We start from the raw sequence: 21,889 nt of genomic DNA, 5'->3' as shown, positions 1-21,889 counted from the left end.
CACAACCTTTTCTGCAAAATGACACGTCATTTTAAAATCCCAAAATTTGGCTTCTGTTTATAGGTCTAAAGCAGTGAATTTTTTTACATTTATTGTTTAATTTTCTAAGCTCCAAAATGGTTTTATTTCTTAGACTCTCCGACATTAATAGAAATTGACTACAAAGTTCACAATTGTATAAAGAAGCTGACATGTACAGCACTTCTGAGTGGTGATGGGAGGTTAATGAGGGCACAAACACCAAGTTGGAAGTTGTAAAACTCTGAAAATTGAATTTAGATGGATTTCAACATCCATTTTTTAAAAAACAACAAGAAACAAACAAACAAAAAAACATCTGTGGCAACTTGTTGGAAATTTAACGTTAACAAAGGCCTACTATTTAAAAACAACATAATTTCCATTTGATAAATTGTTTTGAGTTTTCACTGGCATACAAAACACATTTTATATAGATCGTTCTTTATAAACTAAAATGCTGTTTTTGCTAGAAAAATCATACAACATACTGTATGTATTACTTAATATTTGGGTCATTTTCTCGCAAATATACCAGAATCCTTTCAATGCTTCCAAGATGCTTAAAACATATTAAACCATAAAACATAAGAGAATACATAATTTTAACAACGATTTCATTGAATCGTATATATATATATATATATATATATATATATATATATATGTGTGTGTGTGTGTGTGTGTGTGTGTGTGTGTGTGTGTGTATAATGTTACACTTCACTGAGTTCAGTCTTAACATCCACGCTGTTGCAAAAGCTTTAACACAGTTTAACTGGTTTGACTTTGAGGCTTAAATAGATGTAATAAATGTAATTAAATGTAATTTTGTAAATTTGAGGCATTTATGGAATTTGCTTTTGCAGAAGTGACATGTTTGAGGCTTTTTAACATCAGGCACATTAACATAAAAAGAGTTAAGAGCTCACAGTTCAAAGTCTTCGGTAGCTAACACACACACACACACACACACACACACACACACACACACACACACGGATATCACACTGCAAGGATGGTCAAAAATAAAAGATGTAAGGAATAGCTCTGCTTTTCAAAAGTCCCTACTTTGTAGGTGTTCATGTGGTCCCCATATTTAAAATTAAACCTGACACACAAACACACACACACACACACACACACACACACACACACACACATACACATATACAGAAGTAGGTTATAGACATTAGCACAATTATTTGCTCTGCTTGAACATTTCCAAGTTATTTTACTAGTGTGTAAAACCTTTATTTATGATTTCAGATTATCCGTACTATTTTAAAAAACAATTTTTTTGGCTATGATGAAAGTTTTGTGCGCAATTATGATTAGCAGAATTAAACTAGCATATTGCTGTCAGAAAGTTGGGCCACTTCTTGTGGTTTAACACTTTTTCTGCTCTTGTAAAATTCTAACGATAATAAATTGTTTTCCTTAATCTCAATTTGGGACTTGAGGTTTATGCAAAAATAAGCAGTAAGTGTTCTTTGTAGCATTTTGGATTAGCTAGAAATTGTGAGCAAACATTATAGAAATGATTTCAATGCAGGGTAAATGCTGAGTTCAGATTTACACAGCACTCATGCAGAATTTCAGTTATGGAATATGGAAGGGCGCTGGGGGGAATGAATACTAATAAATGAGCTGAAGTTCTCTTTAGTTTAGCCAAACTGCTAATGCTGCAGTAGACGTATAAAATGATTGGATCCCTGGGGTGAATATAATTTAAATTTAGAATGTGCATTTATCAGTTAGTTATAACAGTTTCCCCACCATTAGGGCAAAATGAAGTAGCAGAACGCTAAAGCAGGAATTATATGCAAAATACACAAGTGACTTTTAAAGCATCACTGGTAGCAACAGTGGTAAGTACAAACTTTGCTAACAAATTATTGATGATTTTATGATCTTAAGGTGCAGCTTTTCCTATACTAGTGCATTTTATTTGACAGAAATGCTATGTTTGTTTTGCTACAGTTCATGTTATATTTGTTTCACATTGGGCTTCATTTCTGAGACTGGATACAAAATAATTTATTCATAAATCTTTTGTGGGAAAATTTACCGTGGTATTTGTAAAAATCCAGTTAGTTCGGGAAAACATTCGTATTATAAGAGATCTCCTGCAAATGATTAAGACAAATAAGACTAACCATTCAATTAGGACAAAAGTAATGGCACCCTAGAGAAGAAAGAAGAGTTAGTGTGTGTCTATGGTAGCTGACCTACTGCAATGGCTGAGTTGCATTACTGAAATATTCAGCACAGACCACACTTATCCTTTTATGGAATTTTGTGGGTGTCACCAAATGTAAATTGTGTATGAAGTATGAGGAAAATCAGCGTTGCTAAAATGTTTTGTTCGGTTCGGCTTACAAATCATTCACACACAACTTTACAAAAATAAATAAATAAATAAATAAGCAAAGCCCGATGTCTTTAAAATCGAGTTTCAAATTCATTTCACTTAGCTAATATGTCAATTTCGAAGCTGCAAGGTTTCAAATGAGCTATTAACTTTAGAAATCTTAATCACTTGAGCGACTTGAAATGGTCACAGTTTTCTTAGTTGGTAAAAACTACTAATGATTATTGTTACACCCAAAAGAAAACAACAATAATAGCACCGGGACGAAACTGTTTCGCTGTTTCAACATGAGTTCTTCTGTTGAACTGAGTTAATGTAGTGTAAAAGGTCATGACTCAGAGGACATGAAAATGCTCATGAAATGGAGTCTTTTAAGGGTCACGTTTGGCCTGTAAACTGCAGATACTGTAGTAAAAGAGCATAGCTGTAATGTGGAGTTGGGGAAAAATGGCTTTTCTTTTCCTGCAAATTCAATGCCTGGTCTTTTCCTTTACAAGTGAAAGACTCATAAACCGAATCAGAACCATTAAAATGAGAAATGAGCAATTGTACGATGCTAACAGAGCATTTTACACGTACTTGTAAGTGGGTAAGTGGTGCAACCGTTTTAGAATGGTTAACTGGCATTGAGGAGACTGTTTTTTGTTAGCTACTGGAAGGAAAAGTTTGTTTGGCCTCAACCTTTTCTCTCACCATTTTCTTTTGGCAAGATTGGCTCTCAGCATTGTGTTGCTGTTAAGAAGAACACTGTAGCTACAGTAGGTATGCAGTCTACCTTCTCATAGTTTTAGTTTGTAAATTTTGTCATTATTGGAGTTAAATAGTCTCTGCGTCCGATTGGTGAAATGGATGTTAGGCATAGCTAATGTTGTACCTGTTAGTGTAGCATTACTGATGCTCTTTTGTTAGATATAGAAATTAGAAATTGGTTCAGCATTACTGATTTGCTTTAGCTAGGTCTCTTTCCACCATCTTTTGCAGTAACAGTACTGAAGAGTGTATAATGCCGAATGTTATTGGAATGGTGTTGCTGACTCTCTGTCCCACTCTCTCGTTGTGTCCATGTTCTGCTGGGGAATTACTGGATAGGAAATGTCTTATGCTATATTGCTAATGTGTATCCATAATTGTACTCTGATATTCCTGGATCGTTAAATAGTCTGGGCTTTTGCCTGATCGTTGTTGTTGTTACCCTGCGATTGCTTGTTGCTTCGCTCTGTTCCACCCCTCGATGTATCCTGCAGAAAGAGGCGGGGCTTGCAGAGTGACATCAGGATGCACCGATACTCACGCCGGAAGTTCTGATTGAGCAGCCCGTATACAACGGCGTTGAGGCACGAGTTGAAATACGCCATAAAATAGCTGACAACGAAGAGCCAATCAGGAACCAGTGGTGCCACTTTGGGTGGATCCATGGCAACGGCTAGGCCAATCAGATTGAGCGGTGCCCAGCAGACGGCGAATAGCACAAAGACGACGAACATGGTGAGGAAATGGCGGAACTCACTCGGCCGGAGGCGTGGCCTCGTGTCGCTAGCCACTCGCCGTCTCACGCTCAGCACTAGCATCCAGATTCGTGCATAGCAGAATGCTACGATGGCAATTGGAAACAGGAAGTGAACGAACACCACGGCGAAGGTGTAACCGGCACTCGCAGTTTGGCTAAAAGTGCAAGAATACACGCGAGGATCATACGTCAGTGACCCCAGTGCGAGATTGGGTAGTATGGCGATGCCCGTTAGAGCCCACACAAGTGTGATTAGAGCCAGCGTGCCACCTCGGCCATACACTTTGGCGTAAGTGTGGGCATGGCAGATGAAGCAGTAGCGGTTGAGGGCAATAGCTGTGATGTTGAAGACAGAGCCAATGACGCTGGCACCCATAAGAAAGCCACTAACTTTACACTCTGTCTCACCAGGCAGCCAGCCGGAGTGCAGCAGCGCGTGAAGGACCAGCGGGTACGGATAACACACCACCAATAGATCTGCCAATGCCAGGCTCACCACAAATGCATTACCTGTAACAGAAACACACACACACACACACACACAAAGATAAATAACATTATATATAACAAACACAAACCCATGCATGCAAATAACGACACACCTGCGGACAGCGTTTGCAGATTAGCTAGCTGTCTAGTGATCCCATATCAAACCAGCTACTTAATATGGCTAATGTGGAGAAGTAACATTAAAATGAACTAAACTAAATGGTTAGTGTAGAATGTTAGCACGTTACTGTATTTTGTAGCTTACTAGCCAAATTATAACTGTTTTTACTGGACATATTTTCATCATGAACAATTCGGTCTTTTTTAAACGTGAATAAATCAGTTAAGCGTGTTAAATGTAAGGTAAATTAAAGGTGAATAAAATCAGTGTCACTCACAAAGAGTCAAACTTTTTTTATTTCACTTTTTTATTCAGTTATTTTTATTTAAATTGACTTTTTAAGTTGACTTTTGTATTTGAAGTTTACTTTTTATATAATTTAATTTTTTTTAAGTTGGTCTCTCTTTTTAAAAAAAAAAAAGTTAACTTTTTAAAGCTTGACTTTTAAGTTAATTTCTATTTTAAAGATGACTTTTTATTTGATTTAAGTAGATTTTTTTTTTTTTTTTAAAAAAAGCTTCTTTTTCAAGGTTGACTTTTTAATTAAAGTTTTTTTTAAAGTTGATTTCTTTTCTGAAGTTGACTTTTTGTTTAAGGTCGACTTTTTTTAAGTTGACTAAAGTTTCTTTTTAACGTTGACTTTATTTTTAAGATTTATGTGTGTATGTTGATTTCTGTTTTAATTGCTTTTATTTAAAGTTGACTTTTATTATGTTGACCACTACATTAAATTTTAGTTCTTTTTTTCATTTAAAAAAAAAGTTGACTTTTACGGTTGACTCATTTTATTTAAATTGACTATTTCTTATTTAATATAGGCTTTTTCTTGATAAAAAGTTTTATTCATTAAAAGTCCTGTTTTAGTTGACTTTATTTAAAAGTTGACTACTCCTTAAATTTGAGCCCTTAAATTAAAAAAATAATATTTTTTAAGTTGACTTCCTTTAAGGTTCTCTGTTTTTATTGAAAGTTGTCTTTTTTCTGTCTTTATTTAAAGTTGATTTCTGACATACTCTATTTAAAGAAGACTTTTTTTTTAAAGTTGACTTCTCTTTTTTTTTTTTACTCTTTAGATGTTTATGGATCTCTGTTTTTAAACATCCGTTAAACATGAGATACAACACAACCCACATGCAACAGCTTGGAATAGGTGAGTGATCCAGGAGCAACTCAGTAGCATCTCTATGATCTATACCACGAAACAGACACACACAATGTGTTTTTGGCTCCGCGCGTGTGTGTGTGTGTGTGTGTGTGTGTGTGTGTGTGTGTGTGTGTGTGCGCGCATTTATAAACAAGAGTGATGAGTTCAGACAGAGTTCAACACAGAATTCAATACAGCACACACACATATAAACACACAGCCATGATTAAATGATAGAATTACAAAGCAGTGCACACACACACACACACACACACACACACACACACACACACACGCGCGCGCGCGCGCACACACACACAAGGTAATTAAACCTTAATTTACAATTAAAACATTAATGACCTGAGACAAAGGGATGCTTTCTTGCTCTGCTAATGAATTCACACACACACACCCACACCCACACACCCACACTCCAAGACTTTAACACACCTTTGTGGACTTGGAAATGCAAATTTGATGTCTCAAGAATGTAAACGTAGTGAAAAAAACAACAACCGTGTAGCAGGAGCAGCTTCATCAACAGGAACACACACGGACTCACAGCAAGAACGATGAAGCTTAAGTGATTTCCTTTGAGATTTACACACTCAATTTCCTTCGCTCTAATTAGCTCGTGTAATTTAGCTAGCGGAGTAAAGTTAAAGTATTAAAATCTGATCTGAACACAGACAATCTAATTAAATGATTCTTTGGTAACTTTTCGTGACCACATTATCTGTGCCATTATAGCATAAAACGAATATTAGAGTGAGTTGGGATTTCCATATCAATGTATTATACCAGTCAACTTCTGACCCCTTTCGTTTCCCACATAACCACATGGCCGTTTTTGACCTTCTTGGCTTCCCACTTTTCATATTTTGTCCGAACTATTTCTGCACTGTAGGCAGACACAGCCCGGTTAGAAGTACAAACAAATATACAAGCAAAATGGATGACCGGGGAATAAACTGTGAACACCTTTTCATTAACTGTCCCATCATGCACCACAGAGTGGAAGAGGTGGGGTTTATAGAGCATAAAGGACAAAATGGACATGGAATAATTCTTCTGTCTTCAAACTGTAGCTCAAATCAAGGTTTATCATGGTTAATAAAATTGAATGACCTTTCATAGTCATATTAATACTTTTAAACACTTTTTCATGATTTAGTACTAATTTAAAAAAAAAACTTAATGATTAGACGTTCAATGCCATATGAATGAAGAAACAACAAGCCTATAAAAGGCAGGGTGTATACTCGAGCGCCATTAATTTCGCACTCGCCTACATACCCTGCATGTACATCTGCAGGATTAAAAGTGGCATCCAGTAGATGGCACGTTAGAGCCAAAACACTAACATGGTAGTTTCCATGTCGAATTGTGAACATTTAGACAGACTGATGAGCTCTAATAACATTCCACCGTTGTTGTGATCGCCGCTTTGATCCATATCTCGGATCTAAAATTTTTAAAAAGTATGAACTAATCTAGAATGTGTAATCTAGAGGTTTTTAAAATTCAAACAGTAAATGTAATAGTGCACTTAGTACTTGGTCTAGACATAAACATGCGATTTGAAACACAACACTAATTTGTTTAGTCAGTTGTGGATAACGTCGATGGAAGCTGGAGGACGTTTTTGCATTATCACGCTTTAAACTATGGAATAGTGTCCAGAAAACATTTGGGATGCTCTCTAGCTCTATTATATGAATTTAAATCCGCATTAAGAACTTGATGGGCCTTGATCGTGTTAAATATATTGTGATTTCGCACAGATTTATAATGAATTAATAATTCACTGTCATTTTTTTCTCCCTATATAATTTTCTTCATCTCGCTGTTATTGCTCGTCCTTTCCCTAATACCCCCTCCCTGCATCTCTTTCTCCTTGCATGCATTTGCTTTGAAAATATAGCTTGCTGAAAATGCTCGTTTCAGCAAAAAAATCTAAACTGGATTTCAAACCCGTGTCGAGCTGTTTAAAACTGCCGTAGTACGAATTTAGCTTACACCTGTAGCTAGGACTGAATCTCTAATTGGGGTTTAACAAAGTGTACGTATCAAAGATAAGATAAACGTATTAATAATTAATGTGTTTGTCTGCTTTAGATATTACGGAAACAAATTAAGACGGCGTGGAACCCAGATTATAACTTCTTTTTCCTACTGTGTGTGTGTGTGTGTGTGTGTTTGCCTGTCAGCTCTTGATCGAATTTCACTGACATCGTAGCATCATTAGAATCTTCGACCTCTCTGGGGTGCGCTATATTTCAAACGAAGACCTCTGACCGCTGAACCCTGACTCACAACCATCATACCTTTCACCTTTGTTTGTTTATTAATTGAGAATTTAATCATCAACACGTAATGTTAAAAACATTGTAGGATTTTTTTTTCTTCTAGTCACTACAGACAGGAGCTTGGATTCACTCATGTGGTACCACATCGATGCTCATTGGTCATATGCAATAAACAAAATTAAACAGGACCTACAATGCAGCAGAAATGTTTTTGGTTCCCTTCTCAAAATTTAAGTCTTGACACAATCCCGTCTTAGACATTTCCTCTGACCTCATGGTTTGGTTTTGTTGTATCAGCTATGAGAATTTAAATAGCCAGAAATGTGCCTTTTCAAATCATGTCTGATAAAAAATTATTGACCAGTTGAGAATTCTAGAAACATCGCATGGTTAACACTTTACTGCATGATGTTGCCATACGGCAACAATTCATTTACATCAAATTTTTTGATAGGCAATAATAAAAAACTACTATTTTCCTACGTAACTGGGAAAAAAGGGGACTTTAACGTTGACATAACAAAAAAGCAGCCATGTCACATGAACAGGAAGTGCCGTTTGCACTTCCTTTTCTGCAATCACATGGCATAGTGGTGGTCATCATCAGAGGGCTCTCAAAATTGTATTTGTGAGATACATTTGTATATGTTTTCAATATTTTGGCAAAACTACTTAAAGATTAAAGAAATTAAACACTATCTGATATGATTTAACATTTATTTGTTGTCATTTAAATCAGTTTATATATTTTGAGTATTCTGTTAAATGTTAAAATGTAATTGTTGCCATATGGAAACAACATGCGATAATGGAACTGTGGTTTGTGCTTTCATGAACTGAAACAGTGAATACATAGTGAAAAAAAAAAACAGTAGGGCTTCTCTAATAGTATATTAACATTTTCTTTTTCACATTCAAAGTAAGAAAAAAAAAACGGTTGTAATTTCAGACATTTTGCAAATGTTATGTTTCAAGAGAAGGAATTAAGAATTATTGAGAGAATTAAAATGATACTTTACCCAAAACATGTTTGGATCTAATTTTTGTATGTATTTTGAGCGAGTAAATCCATCCCCATACTTTTAACAATGGTAATTTCTTTCTAGAAGATTTTTTCAACTTTTACATGCTTACTAGGTGGTGAAAACCCCCCAAAACTCTGCCACTCAGAGTCTGGAAAATACAGTAATTGGAATTGCAATCTCATACATTTTGTGTCATGTTTGATTATATGATCCTTTCCACCACTGCACATTGTTGCCATACGGCAACAATCTACCAACTACCCCTTAATATATTTTTATGACTTTAACGAATTCAAGTACAATCCATTTTTTTAAAACTATATATGTAATAACCCATGCAGTAGAGTTATAATGGAAATACGCTGCACCTCAACTCATATTTGAGTGTAGGAGAGTGTCTGAATATTTATGCTAATGAGGAATTTCAGACTTTTTAAAATATGTTTGGACAATCTGTTAAGTAACATAAAGCGGAGGTTTTTATTCCTATTAATCCGTCATTACGGTGTGTTAGGATTTGATAGAGGAGGCAGAGGCAAGTGCAGGAAAGTGTTTATTTATGGAGAGAATGTAAGTTAAACACAAAGACTATGAAACATGAGCATGAAACGTTCGTTGAGGCTGGACGACAACACGAACGTGACAAAGCGTACAGGTGAGAACGACTAGACACCGACAAGGAGTGCTATACAACGCGCGACTTAAATACTGCTAATTAGACAACAACGTGATTCAGGTGCTCGAGGTCATGTGACATGGTGTATGCAGTGAGCGCTTGACGTGCAGTGGCTTGTGGGTGCTGCGGGACATTGTAGTAATGTCGAAGTACATATTGTATGTAAATTTGAAGAGGATATACACACTGATAGTATGTTAAATAACAAAAACAATACAGGACGAATGCTTGTATTTCCCCTCACTGCATATTAAATATTTTAGGTGAAAAGATGTTCATAAATCATGGGTCATCATCAAGGAACGCCAACAATGATACTCCCCCCAAAATACACACACACAAACACACACACAAACACACACACACAGTTTATCGTGCTGTATGCTCACTAATGTGTAACATCTGCAAACGCATCACTCTGCATTAACAAGACACTGAATGTCACCTTGTGAAAAAAAACTAACACACGCGCACACACACACACACACACACACACACACACATGAAAATGAGTATCATTCATATTTACAAAAGATAAAGAAGAAGAGCAGAAAATAAAGGAGAGGATATGATGGAAGAGAACGATGAGTCAGACAGCCAGTGTGTAAACTGGCCTGTCATGACATTTTTAGATGAAAAGCCAAGCACACACACACATACACACACACACACACACACACACACACACACACTCATCCTCTCTCTCTTTTCCTTTCCTACACAAATGGTGACAAAATGACGGATGAGTGGAGCAGTGATAAGAGCATCAGATGAATCAAAGGTAAATGTCTCTCTCTCTTTCCTCTGTTTCTCCAGCTCATTCCTCCTTATAGCAATTCCTTAAGCTTTATTGGCATGAGCATTCTCAGTGTTGCCTCTCTCTCTCTCTTTCTCTCTCTCTCTCTCTGACCTTCTTAAACATCAAGGCCTTAATCCCATAAATAACAAAAGGAAGAAGATGACAGTGCTGTTCTTCTCGTCTTTACAGTCTCTTTTTAACCGTCTAGCATCTTGCCACCAGGTGCAGAAATACCCACTATACAATTCCACCTGGTTTTACCCATGATTCCATCCAGTTGGATGCATAATTCTATGTAAAATAAAATGTCAATGCAACCAAAAATTGGTTCCTTTTTAACCTTCTGGAACGGTTTAACAGATTCATAAAATCAACTTGATTCCACTCATAATTTTACCCATAATCCCATGCAAATGTACTTACAATATACTTCCACATAATTGTACCCATAATTATACCCAGTTCTACCAATAATTCCTCCCAATTGTACTCAAAAATCATTATTTATTGATTAATTGTTATTGATAATTTCACCCAGTTTTCCCCACAATACCACACAATTGTACGCGCAATTTCATCCAATTTTACACGATTTCACCCATTTTTTTCGATAATGTTACAAAAATTTACCCATAATTCCACTCAATTTTTATCCATAATTCTACACAACTGTACCCATAATTCCAATTGTACCCATAATTATACCCAATTATACCCATAATTCCACACAATTTTACCTATAATTCCACCGAATTGTGCCCATAATATCATCCAATTTTTACCCATGATTTCACCCATTTTCATCTATAATTTCACCAAAAGTTACTCAGAATTCCACACAATTTTACCCATAATTACTTCCAATTTGGGCAATAAATCTGCTCAATTTTACCCATAATTCCACCCATTAGCCCCCCATAATTTCACCACTTTATCTGTAATTATTTTAGCCATTCAGTTTTAACAGCATTTACACAGTACAGAATTTCACCTGATTTCATCTGTAATTCCTATAATTATCTATAGTGCAGGTTGTCTGAAAAGTCAGGAACCAATGAGAGTAAAACTACATATACATAATTTCATATTTATTATTTATTAACCTATGCTCTTCATGTTCACCCTTACGCCCTATGTATTTTCTCAGCAGCTATATCGTGTTTTTGTGGATTTTGCTCAACATATTCGGAGTAAGATGTTTGCTCAGCGTGTTCCCACTGGTCCCTGACTTTTCGGATAGGGAAGGGATAAATAGTGCCTGACAAAATACTTGCTTAATAAGCTATATTCTCACTTCTTAACTGTCCAGCTGGACCGGTTTTACCCATTTCCACTTGAATTCCACTTTATGTTACCTCTAATCTCCTATAAATGTTTGGGTATGTGCTGTATGTGATGTTTCACACCACAGTTTAAATGCTGACTGGGTGCACAGCCTTACTGACACTTCATCACACACACTTTTCCTTTTGCTTTGGAGCTACAAGGCTAATTTATCTAACAAGGAACAAAAGCCTATTTAATCTAGCGTTACACATTTCAGTGGAGCTATATCATCATACAACATTATGGGAAACAGCGGGCGGAATGAAAAAAGACAATAATGTGGTTGTCCAAGATGTCCAGGCCCATAATGTTATATACATGGTCAAGTTTTGTTCATGCATATCGATTACAGTAAATCCACTCCAGTCATTACATTACATACTAAAATACATTGATGTGGGCTCCACCGCCCTCCACCCACATCATATATGGTATAAGACATGGGCATGGAGGCCCACATCTACCTATTATTTTAAAAGTTTAGTATCACATCACGTCTATTTACTTGTAACAGAACATGGTAATGTTGTTGTAAACACTTCATTTATTTATTTCAAAAGTTGTAAACCGTCCATTATTGCTTCTTTCAAGGGCTTTGTCAATTCCGTTAAGAATTTTAGGACTATTTAAAATAGTTTCAAATATTCTCTTATTCCTGTGTGCCATCTGTTATAGGAACTGTTGATTAGCGGTAATATTGTAGAGTAGACGTTTGGGGGAAGAATTCAAATGAATTTGCGCTGCGCTGATCATTGAGTGGCTAGTTAGAACTTTCTTTGCCATCTTATTTTTATTTTATTTTAAATATTTTTTTTTTGGAGAAAGATACAGAAATTGGACAAAATAATCTTGGGCAAGTCAAGATTGCAAAGCAGCAGAGCACTCGAGCACTACGCAGTGCAGGCAAAATGGATTATGTTTGTCATGTCTTCAGCGAGGCCATTAGAAGAGAGAGTGCAAGAACCGTAAATCCAGAGTCAGCATTCCCAATACACAAACACACACTCCTCACTCCTATTGTGGCCATAAATCCACTCAATTTGACCAATAATTACACCCAATTATTTCCATAATTTCACCCAGTTTTATCTGTAATTCCTCACGATATTACCCATAATTTTACACATAGTTTCACCAGATTTCATAATTCCTATAATTATCTACACTATAATTTTAAGATAATTAAATACTAAAAATATCTTTAGTTTTACCCATAATTGTGGTTAATTTCATGTAGAAATTAACTCAGTGTTATAACTCAGGAAAGAAATAGTGCCTTAAAATAATAAGCTAAGTTCTCACATCTTAACGGTCCGGTACATGTGCTGGCCTGATTTGATTTGACACACTTGATATTACCCATAATTCCACGTTATGTTGCCCTTAATATCTCAATAAGGTTTGTGTATGTGCACTAACAAATATCATTCCTTAAGGCCTGAAAGGACTGATTGCATTCGGGGAAAATTCAGGGTCCGTGATTTGTTGAATTTATACAAACATTTACACTTTATGGTCAAACGTATGCGGACACCTGGTCGATCACACGCATATGTGCTTGTTGAGCATCCCATTCCAGATTTAGTCTCCCCTCCTTTTGCTACTATAATAACCTCTATTCTTGTGTGAAGGCTTTTCTTTTAGGATTTGTCCATTCAGCTACAACAGCATTAGTGAGGTCAGGCACTGATATTAGGTGAGGAGGTCTGGGGTGCAGTCAGTGTTCAAGTTCATCCCAAAGATGTTCAGTGAGGTTGAGGTCAGGACTCTGTGCACACGTTCTTCCACTCCAGCCTTGGCAAACCGTGTCTACATGGACTTTGTTTTGTGCACAGGGGAATGCCAGATCATTAAGACATTCTATACAATTGTGTCCTTCCAACTTTGTGGCAACGCTTTAGGGAAGAACCACATATGGCTGGTCAGGTTTTCACATACTGTTGGCCATATAGTGTATATTTTTTAACCAGAAACAAAACAGCGCAGTTATTTATTATCAGTTTTCTATTAAATTATCAATAGCTATTTCAAAGAACACCCGCCAGGGCCATGTGTGTGTGGAGTTTGCATGTTCTCCCCGTGCTGCGGGGGTTTCCTCCGGGTACTGCGGTTTCCTCCCCCAGTCCAAAGACACGCATGGTAGGCTGATTGGCGTGTCTAAAGTGCCCGTAGTGTATGAATGGGTGTGAGTGTGTATGTGATTGTGCCCTGTAATGGATTGTCACCCTGTCCAGGGTGTACCCCACCTCGTGCCCAATGCTCCCTGGGATAGGCTCCAGGTTCACCCGCGACCCTGAAGAAGGAGTAAGCGGTAGAAGATGGATGGATGGATGGATATTTCAAAGAACAAACAAAGTGAACTGAATTTACTCAGTTGCCACCTGGTGGTCATTATTATTATTATTATTATTATTATTATTATTATTAACTACCAACAATAATGCATAGCTTTATACCATAACATGGAATCGTCTCTTTAAATCCAGCATGATTTAATGCTAAATTTGATCTGGCTCTTTAATTATTTTGTTTTTGTGAAAAGTTTCCTGGACCCACAGATACTTCTAACCCCTGCAGTGACTCCACCTGATATTATTCATAACTAAAGCTGAATTTACTCATAATTCCACCTGAGTTTACCTATAATTCATCATATAATCAAGGTAAGGTGATTATGTCGGCCATGTGGTCCCATCTTAACCATCTGCCACAATCAGTCTCACCAAAATAGCCCATAATTCTATTTGATTTTTACCCAGAATTCAACACACACAGTCACACTAAATTGGAAGACCTACTGTCCGTTGTTCAATTCTATAATCCTGTGTGTGTGTGTGTGTGTGTGTGTGTGTGTGTGTGTGTGTGTGTGTGTGTGTGTGTGTGTGCAAAGGATGAAAGAATTTTAGCTATATAAGTGTGCAAATGATGAGTCATCATTTCAAGGAGCACCCTCCATCATACTGATGGGAATCACACACACACACACACTCACACACACTCACACACACACACAAACACACACACTCACACACACACTACTTTCATGTTTTTATGGCTGCATGGTGAAGGATTGGGAATTTTCAACACACACACACACACACACACACACACACACACATAATTCTTTCACGGTTTTATAGTCAAGGGATTTCACACCACAGTTTAAATGTTGACTGGGTGCACAGCCTTACTGACACTGCTTCACACACACCATTAGTTTTGCACAGGAGCTACAAGGCTAACGTATCTAATAAGTAGGGAAAAAAATCTATCACAACTCCACATTTTAGTGGAGCTATATTATCATACAACACTAAAGAAAACAGGAGGTGGAATGACACCAAACTGCACCAAGGAGGAAAATAAAAAAGAGACAATAATCCGGCTGTCAAAGATGTCCTGCCCCATAACGTTATATACATGGACAGGTTTTGCTCTAATGTATAGATTATATCTATAAATAAATCCCCTCGAATCACTACACAAAGCAGAGTTATCATCGCAATACCATTATGACTAGCTATATTGGTGACCCGGGTCCTTCAGGGGGATTAATGTCGGCTGTCTTCCAGGATGCACTGCATCCTTCAACAGTTCATGGGGACTAGTTAGATCTTTCTTTGCCATCTTATCTTTTATTTTTTGCCTGCTGGAGGATACAGATCCTGTCTAGACTGAGTCAGAAAAGTCCAAATACACACACACACACACACACACACACACACACACACACACACATCTCAGGTGCAGCACCCATTACACTAATAGGCCCACATCCAGAGAGAGAATGTGTGGGTGAAGAGAAACAAACCCTCAAAAGGAATCATACAGATGGACGTTTGGAGTGGTGTGTGTGTGTGTGGGTGTGTGCGTGTCAGTGTGTATGCATGCGTGAAGATGCCCAGGCAGTGCAGAATTTGCAAGGAATTGAACCTCGAAGTGAATTATTTTATGTTCCCCTGATCATAAACTGAATGGTCAAAGAGACGGTGATATCTGAAGACAAAGAGCTGAGTGAAGAGATAGTTCTGGTTTAATATGGAGGTCACCAGATACACCCAAAATGCTTGAAATGTTTCAATCTGATCTTGTGGCGTATGGGATATGACTGTCCTTGAGATTGATGGGTCTGACCAGGAGGAGAGATGGAGAAACTCCCCTGTGTGGGGCAGCCTGTAAATGCCACCATCATGTCATCATGGGTCAGTGCTTGCTCAATAGATAAGGCTTGTGGTTACTTATCAGAAGGCCAGGGGTTCAAGCTCCAGCACCACCAAGCTGTCACTGTTAAGCTCTTGAGCATGTCCCTTAATCCTTTATGCTCCAGGGGTGCCATATCATGGCTGACCCTGTGCTCTGACTCCAACGTCCTTACAAGCTGGAATATGCGAAGAAAAGAATTTCACAGTGCTGTAAATTATACACAAAAAATAAAGGCTGCTTCTTCCTCTTTTAAACTTAAAATGACGTCTGCAAAACGTTTCGCCAGTAAGCTCCAAAAGTATGCCTGCCCGTTTCTCACAGTGCTGAGGTTGTCCAGGTTCCCTACTGCACGCACAATTGCTGGAAATTGGCATCATAGTCACAAGCAGAGCAATTTGTCCAGTCTGTTCAATAGTCGTCCATGCAGGAAGCCCAAGAAACCCTCCTGATGTTTTCGCTTAAAGAACTCTAGCAAAGTCAGAAACAAGCCCCCGACTGCAACGCACTGGTTATTCCTTTTGGAATCTGTGAAAATGCCACCTTCAAAATGTGAGAAGGCACGGCTTCTTCTAAAAGTCTTTCCTCTCAGCAAACAATGTGGAAGATGGTATACTCCACAGGGTCTCTATCAACAGTCAAAGCACTGTTTGGGATTCATGACTTCATGGGACCTCAAGGACAAATAACAACGCTTCAGTTTCCATGCAGGGTTTACCGCCGAAAACTGAAAAACGGCCAAAAATATGAGCCGAAATTATATCCCGCTCCGCCCTGTCCCGCCCCTCAGTGCTCACCGCTCAGATTTCAAAGGCCGATCATGTCAGCGGTTTGGAAATACTTTCTGATAAGGACATCGAATTTGCCATCTGCAGTGTTGAACGGTGCCGAAGCACTTTTCCACGACAGGTTTGTACACCACCTGACAACAGGACGTCCTGTTCTATATGCAGAGTACAGAAAAACAACAACGACCGAAGAGAGGCCCTCGGCCGTTCTGTGTTCTGCCTGTTGCTTGCGTTAAAATGATTGTGTAGCGTATTTAACCTTTTTGTATTTGCAGGATGCTAGTCTAGAGTTGCTAAGTTCGTTACTTGACTGCTGTTTTGCATATCCTAATAGTTAAAGTTACATTATTTATATAATTATAAATAATATATTATAAATATAATTTTAAAAAAATGTTAAATTTGGTTGTTACAGAACTGAATAAAGAATAATATATTTAATATGGTTTTTGTTTTGATGTGTTAGTTTCAATAAAAAATGTGGACATTTTATTGGCTTGTAGTTTGTCAATTCAGATTCATTAAATTCATGAAATTAATCAAAAAGTCTAATAAAAACAGAATTACACAACAAAAAAAAGCTATTTTAAAATGGGTTTAGAAAAAAAAAAGCATTTTTGGTTTCGGTTTTCGGCCCAGAATTTTCCTTTCTGTGCATCACTAGTATGTCTTTTTAAGACGTTAATCATTATGTCAAGTCTTGCCAAAGATAAAAAGCATCTCCAACCATGGAGTTCTTTGGAAATTTTGGTGTGCTGCAAGCGGCAAACGGCGTTCAGGAGATGTGCGAATGGTCACAGGTCATATTTCACAAAGCTGGCCCATGCCTTCCCATGCGCAAATTAGCCAACTTTGCGAGTACGTTAATTGCTGAACTTCTCAGGTTGTATGGAGCTGATAATACACATCCTACCATCCCAGGGGGGTTTTTTAACTCTCAGAATCTCTGACGCAACCAGATTTGCACCATTGCACCTTATGCTTGGCGGGGTTCTGAGACTCCCGGTTGATGTGATGTTCAAACGAGACCCTGTAGTTGTTGACCACAGCAGCTTCATAAAGACTTTGATGCCTCTTCTTCCTGAAGCTGCAAATACAGCACAACAGCTTGCTGTTAAAGAACAAAAGAAACAAGCTCGTGGACAAGACGAAAAAACAAAACAAAAGAAGTGAGGGTACTTAACTGAATGTTTGGGGCTCACATGGGAAACTTTCAGACGAACTGGAATCAACAGTGTGATTCAATTCCACACTACAGGACTAAAATGGTAGTGAGAAGCATCAAAACAGTCTCCTGTAGAGCATCAGCCACCTGCTTGTTTAGGAAGCCGAAGAGGCTGATTCAGAAGTCAGTTCTTTAGTTACTGCTGATTATCAGAAAGACAAAAACAAGCCTTTGGGGGGATTAGATCATTCAATAAGTCAAAGGTTATTGAGCGAATATGATTCTACCCAGAGGCAAGAGGAAGAAAGCCAGTCAGGACAGACTATTACTCAGTGGAGAGATCTCTAAACACTATAAATACAGAGCATTTCAGACATCAAGTGCAAATCCGTTCCTGATATAATTGCACCTGCGGGGTAGCATCGAGTCACTCAGGTTGCATGGAGTATGCAACGTCAGATCACGTGCACTGGTAGGGTAGTCAAGAAAGTCAGCCACCTTATAGAGACCATGGCTTAAAAACAGATTATCCTTAAGGGGTTTACAAAATCACTGAGCAAGAAATCCCAGTCAGTAATTGCTTTGTTTTGTGTTCCATGATAATGAATCTTATGCAGCTTGACAATAATGTATAATTCTAGAAGGTCTGATCCCGCTCAGATTCTTCTCACCCTTTATGGGAGGTAGCACCACAAATGGATTTCCTACTATAGTTCAGTCTGGTTTTTTAAAGCCTTAACATACACTCTGTGCTCAAAAGTATGTGCACAAACCGATCACAACCAGATGTGCTTGATGAACATCCGTCCATTTCCCGTACTGCCACTTAGCCTTATGTCGTGGAGGAGCCTGGATCCTATCCCAGGGAACTTGGAGCACAAAGCAGGGGACGCCCTGGACGGCTTCCAACCCATCGCAGGACGCAATCTACAGAACATTTTGGAAATGCCAACCATGTCAACGCATGTCTTCGGACTGGGAGAGGAAACCCCCAATCAAAGCACGGTGCACACAGGGTAGAGGTGATATTCGAACCCCCAACTACAGAGGTGCAAGGCACATGAGCTAACCACTCATGCTTGATGAACATGCCTTTCCAAAACCATGGGCATTAACATGGAGTCTAGTCTTTCCACTAGATGTTGGACCAGACGGCATGGTTCCAGTTCATCCCAAAGGTGTTCAGTGGTGTTGAAGTCAGGGCTCTGTGGAGATCACAAATTCTTCCACGTCTTTATGGACCTCGCTTTGTGCAACAGGGCATTGACATGCTGGAACAGGTTAGGGCTAGGCCCATCTGTTGTAAAGCTACAGCATACCGTAAAAGGCCTTCTGCAGAATTCTTTGGAGAAGAACCACATATGGGTGTCCACATACTTTCAAGATTTTTGCTTGAGGGGTGAATGTAACTGGTATTAATAATATATCAGGTTTGAATTCATTTAAATACATTTTTATTGTTTATTTTCCTTCCTTCCATCTATTTTCCTTCACCCCTGTCCTGTCATTTGCACGTCACCTGATTGTGTCCAGCTGTACTGTCTTAGTTTGTGATCAGTTTGACTATTTATACCCCTGTGTGTCTTTGCAAAGTCTGGTTTGTCGTATGTGCCTTTCCGAGCCTTAGACGGATATTCCTGTGATGACCCTACCTGCCTGGGCTTTGACCTATAATATGAACTAAGATGATGATAGCTGAACCGCCTTTAATAAAACACGAGCCGAGTTGACGTTACATTTTTTCCTACTGAAAATTCCTATTTCCTGTTCTATTTTCATATTTTATTATACAATTTAATATAAAGGAAAGAAAAACAATCATTTGAACACCTTTTAGTTTTGGAAATGTCTTGTTTTTTAATTGTTGGTGTTGTATCATTTCTGCCATCACAGTGGTCTGCGGTCTTTCTTCAGACTTCAGCGTGTGTAAAAGCATTGCAGGTCTTTTTTTTTTTTTTTTTTTTTACATACATACAGACATTTTTTTCCCCTTTATTAGGTTAATATTCTTATTCTCTCTGGACTTCTCTGAGAAGGTCTTTTAGAAAAAAAAAATACTAAACTACAGGCACAAACACAGCAAGGAATGGTAGAGTTTAGTATATTTTCCCCCCAAGCGTGTACGCTCTTTCATATTTGTCCAAAATAAAGGAGAGCTATCCTTACGCTACGTTAAAATCCGGACAGCTTTGATCTTGGTGCTCAAAAATATACCCCTCTCTACAATCAAATGTATTAGGAGCATACTCCTGCGTGAAACAAAGGGTGAATTAAAGTTTAACTCATTTTTAAAAATTGCATATTAATAAACTACTTAAATACAAAAAAAAAGTATGCATGCATAACAATGCATATTCATATCTTATATATATATATAACAACCACATGCACATACATTTATTTACACTGGTAAGGATGGGTGTATTAACAAATGACAGTGTAAAAACCACCTCCACCACAGGCTGCAAACACCCGTCCGCACGTGCGACAACAACAACAACAACAACAACAACAACAATAATAATAATAATAATAATAATAATAACAAGCTCGTGGTATAGTTTATTTATTGCAAAATGATTAGTGCGCATTTAAATTAATCATGACATTTTTATTTTCATGATGCGGAAAAGCTGCAACAGTGCACGTGAAAGAAACCGTTGTGCACGAGACGCGCTGTTGAACGTCAAAGCAATGAATGCATGACGACTTAGATAACACACACACACACACACACACACACACATACAGTGTGCTTATCGCCCATGTAAAGACCAACGCGCGTGCTCACCTGCGTTCCTCAGTTTTCGGTTCCTGAGCACGGACACAATGACCAGCGTGTTTCCCAACACGTCCACCACGCTCGTGAAGATCAACACACTCGCGAGCACAGCCACTTGCCATGTCGGTCCCGGTCGCGCGCCGCCGCCGCCGCCTCCATCTCCGGGCAACACCTCGGCGCCCCACGCGTGACCCTGCGTCGCTCCTGTCCTGTTCCTAATGAGCGCAACATCCTCGGGCATGTCGGACAACTCCGTTCATTCAGACGCGCGCTCTCTCCGCCATGCCTCCACACACACACACACACACACACACACACACACACACCTCAAATAAACCAACCCGAATCCGTTACATTTCGTCAAGTTTCCAGCTCGTGCGCTTCTTCTATGTCTCGCGTGCTCGAGCAGCGCTCTGCTCCACCGAAGTTTGCTGAAAAGTCACTTGATCGCGCTGTTCCCACGACCCCGCTTGCTGAGTGTCTCGCGCGCTGGTCCAAATCCCATCCACAGACAGGTGGGTGTCGAGTCGAGAGTCGAGTCTCGCGCGCAGCGCGCTTGGATATACCGGTGCTCCTCCCCTTTTCGCCGCTTCGCATTTACATACAGAGCGGAGAGCTTCTGTTACAGATTGCGGGAAGAGAGGTGCGCGCGCGTGTAATATCTGCCTGCGTAAGCTACAGCTATCATGTAGCACTGGCACAAACGAGCGCGCGCGCACACACCTACAGGGCGCTATTAAACACTACTCGCGCTCAGTCTCTCTCGCTCTCAAAAAAAAAAAAAAAAACTTTACTAACGGAAATACGTTCAATCCGCGGGAGGACAAAAAGACACGAGCTCGAGCGGTGTGTTATATTAATGGGGCTCGAGCTCAGAACTCAATTATAATTTAATGGTTCCCCAAGCAACAGAAGCGGAATAGGAGTGAAATGGAAGGGTGTGTGTGTGCGCGCGCGCACACGCGCTGAATGTTTTCTCTGTATGAAGGCAACACTGCGTTCCATAGGTAAAGCATGAATCCTTCATGTCAATGATTTTCCCCCGTTCTGTGTGCTCTTGTGTCTGGAAATATTACTCAGCAGGTGATATATTTACCGTAGTGATCTATCCCATCATATCTGGGGTCAAAACCGACATTATTTTGGACACGTGTCTTATCAGGTCTGGT

At 38.7% G+C, this 21,889-nt stretch overlaps 1 protein-coding gene across 1 annotated transcript; it reads right to left on the bottom strand.

Moving 5' to 3' along the window:
* Window positions 1-737: 737 nt before the first annotated feature.
* On the bottom strand, window positions 738-21,202 carry mtnr1ba (melatonin receptor type 1Ba). Its single transcript, XM_017490347.3, has 2 exons — window positions 20,730-21,202; window positions 738-4,406 (listed from the first exon to the last, which is right to left on the bottom strand). Exons 1-2 carry the CDS (start codon window positions 20,959-20,961, stop codon window positions 3,541-3,543), a joined length of 1,098 nt encoding a protein of 365 aa, XP_017345836.1. The 5' UTR covers window positions 20,962-21,202; the 3' UTR covers window positions 738-3,540.
* Between the last annotated feature and the right edge of the window lie 687 nt (window positions 21,203-21,889).

This window comes from Ictalurus punctatus, chromosome 17 (assembly GCF_001660625.3).
Source record: "Ictalurus punctatus breed USDA103 chromosome 17, Coco_2.0, whole genome shotgun sequence".
Lineage (NCBI taxonomy): Eukaryota > Metazoa > Chordata > Actinopteri > Siluriformes > Ictaluridae > Ictalurus > Ictalurus punctatus.
The sequence above is the reverse complement of the archived record's forward strand: the minus strand, read 5'-3'. Positions and strand labels throughout refer to the sequence as shown.

Excerpts from the sequence above, each read along its gene's own strand:
- mtnr1ba (XM_017490347.3), bottom strand. The coding sequence starts at position 20,961 with ATGCCCGAGGATGTTGCGCTCATTAGGAACAGGACAGGAGCGACGCAG. Across the intron at positions 4,407-20,729 it reads CCGAAAACTGAGGAACGCAG|GTAATGCATTTGTGGTGAGC; the intron begins GTGAGCACGCGC and ends TTTCTGTTACAG.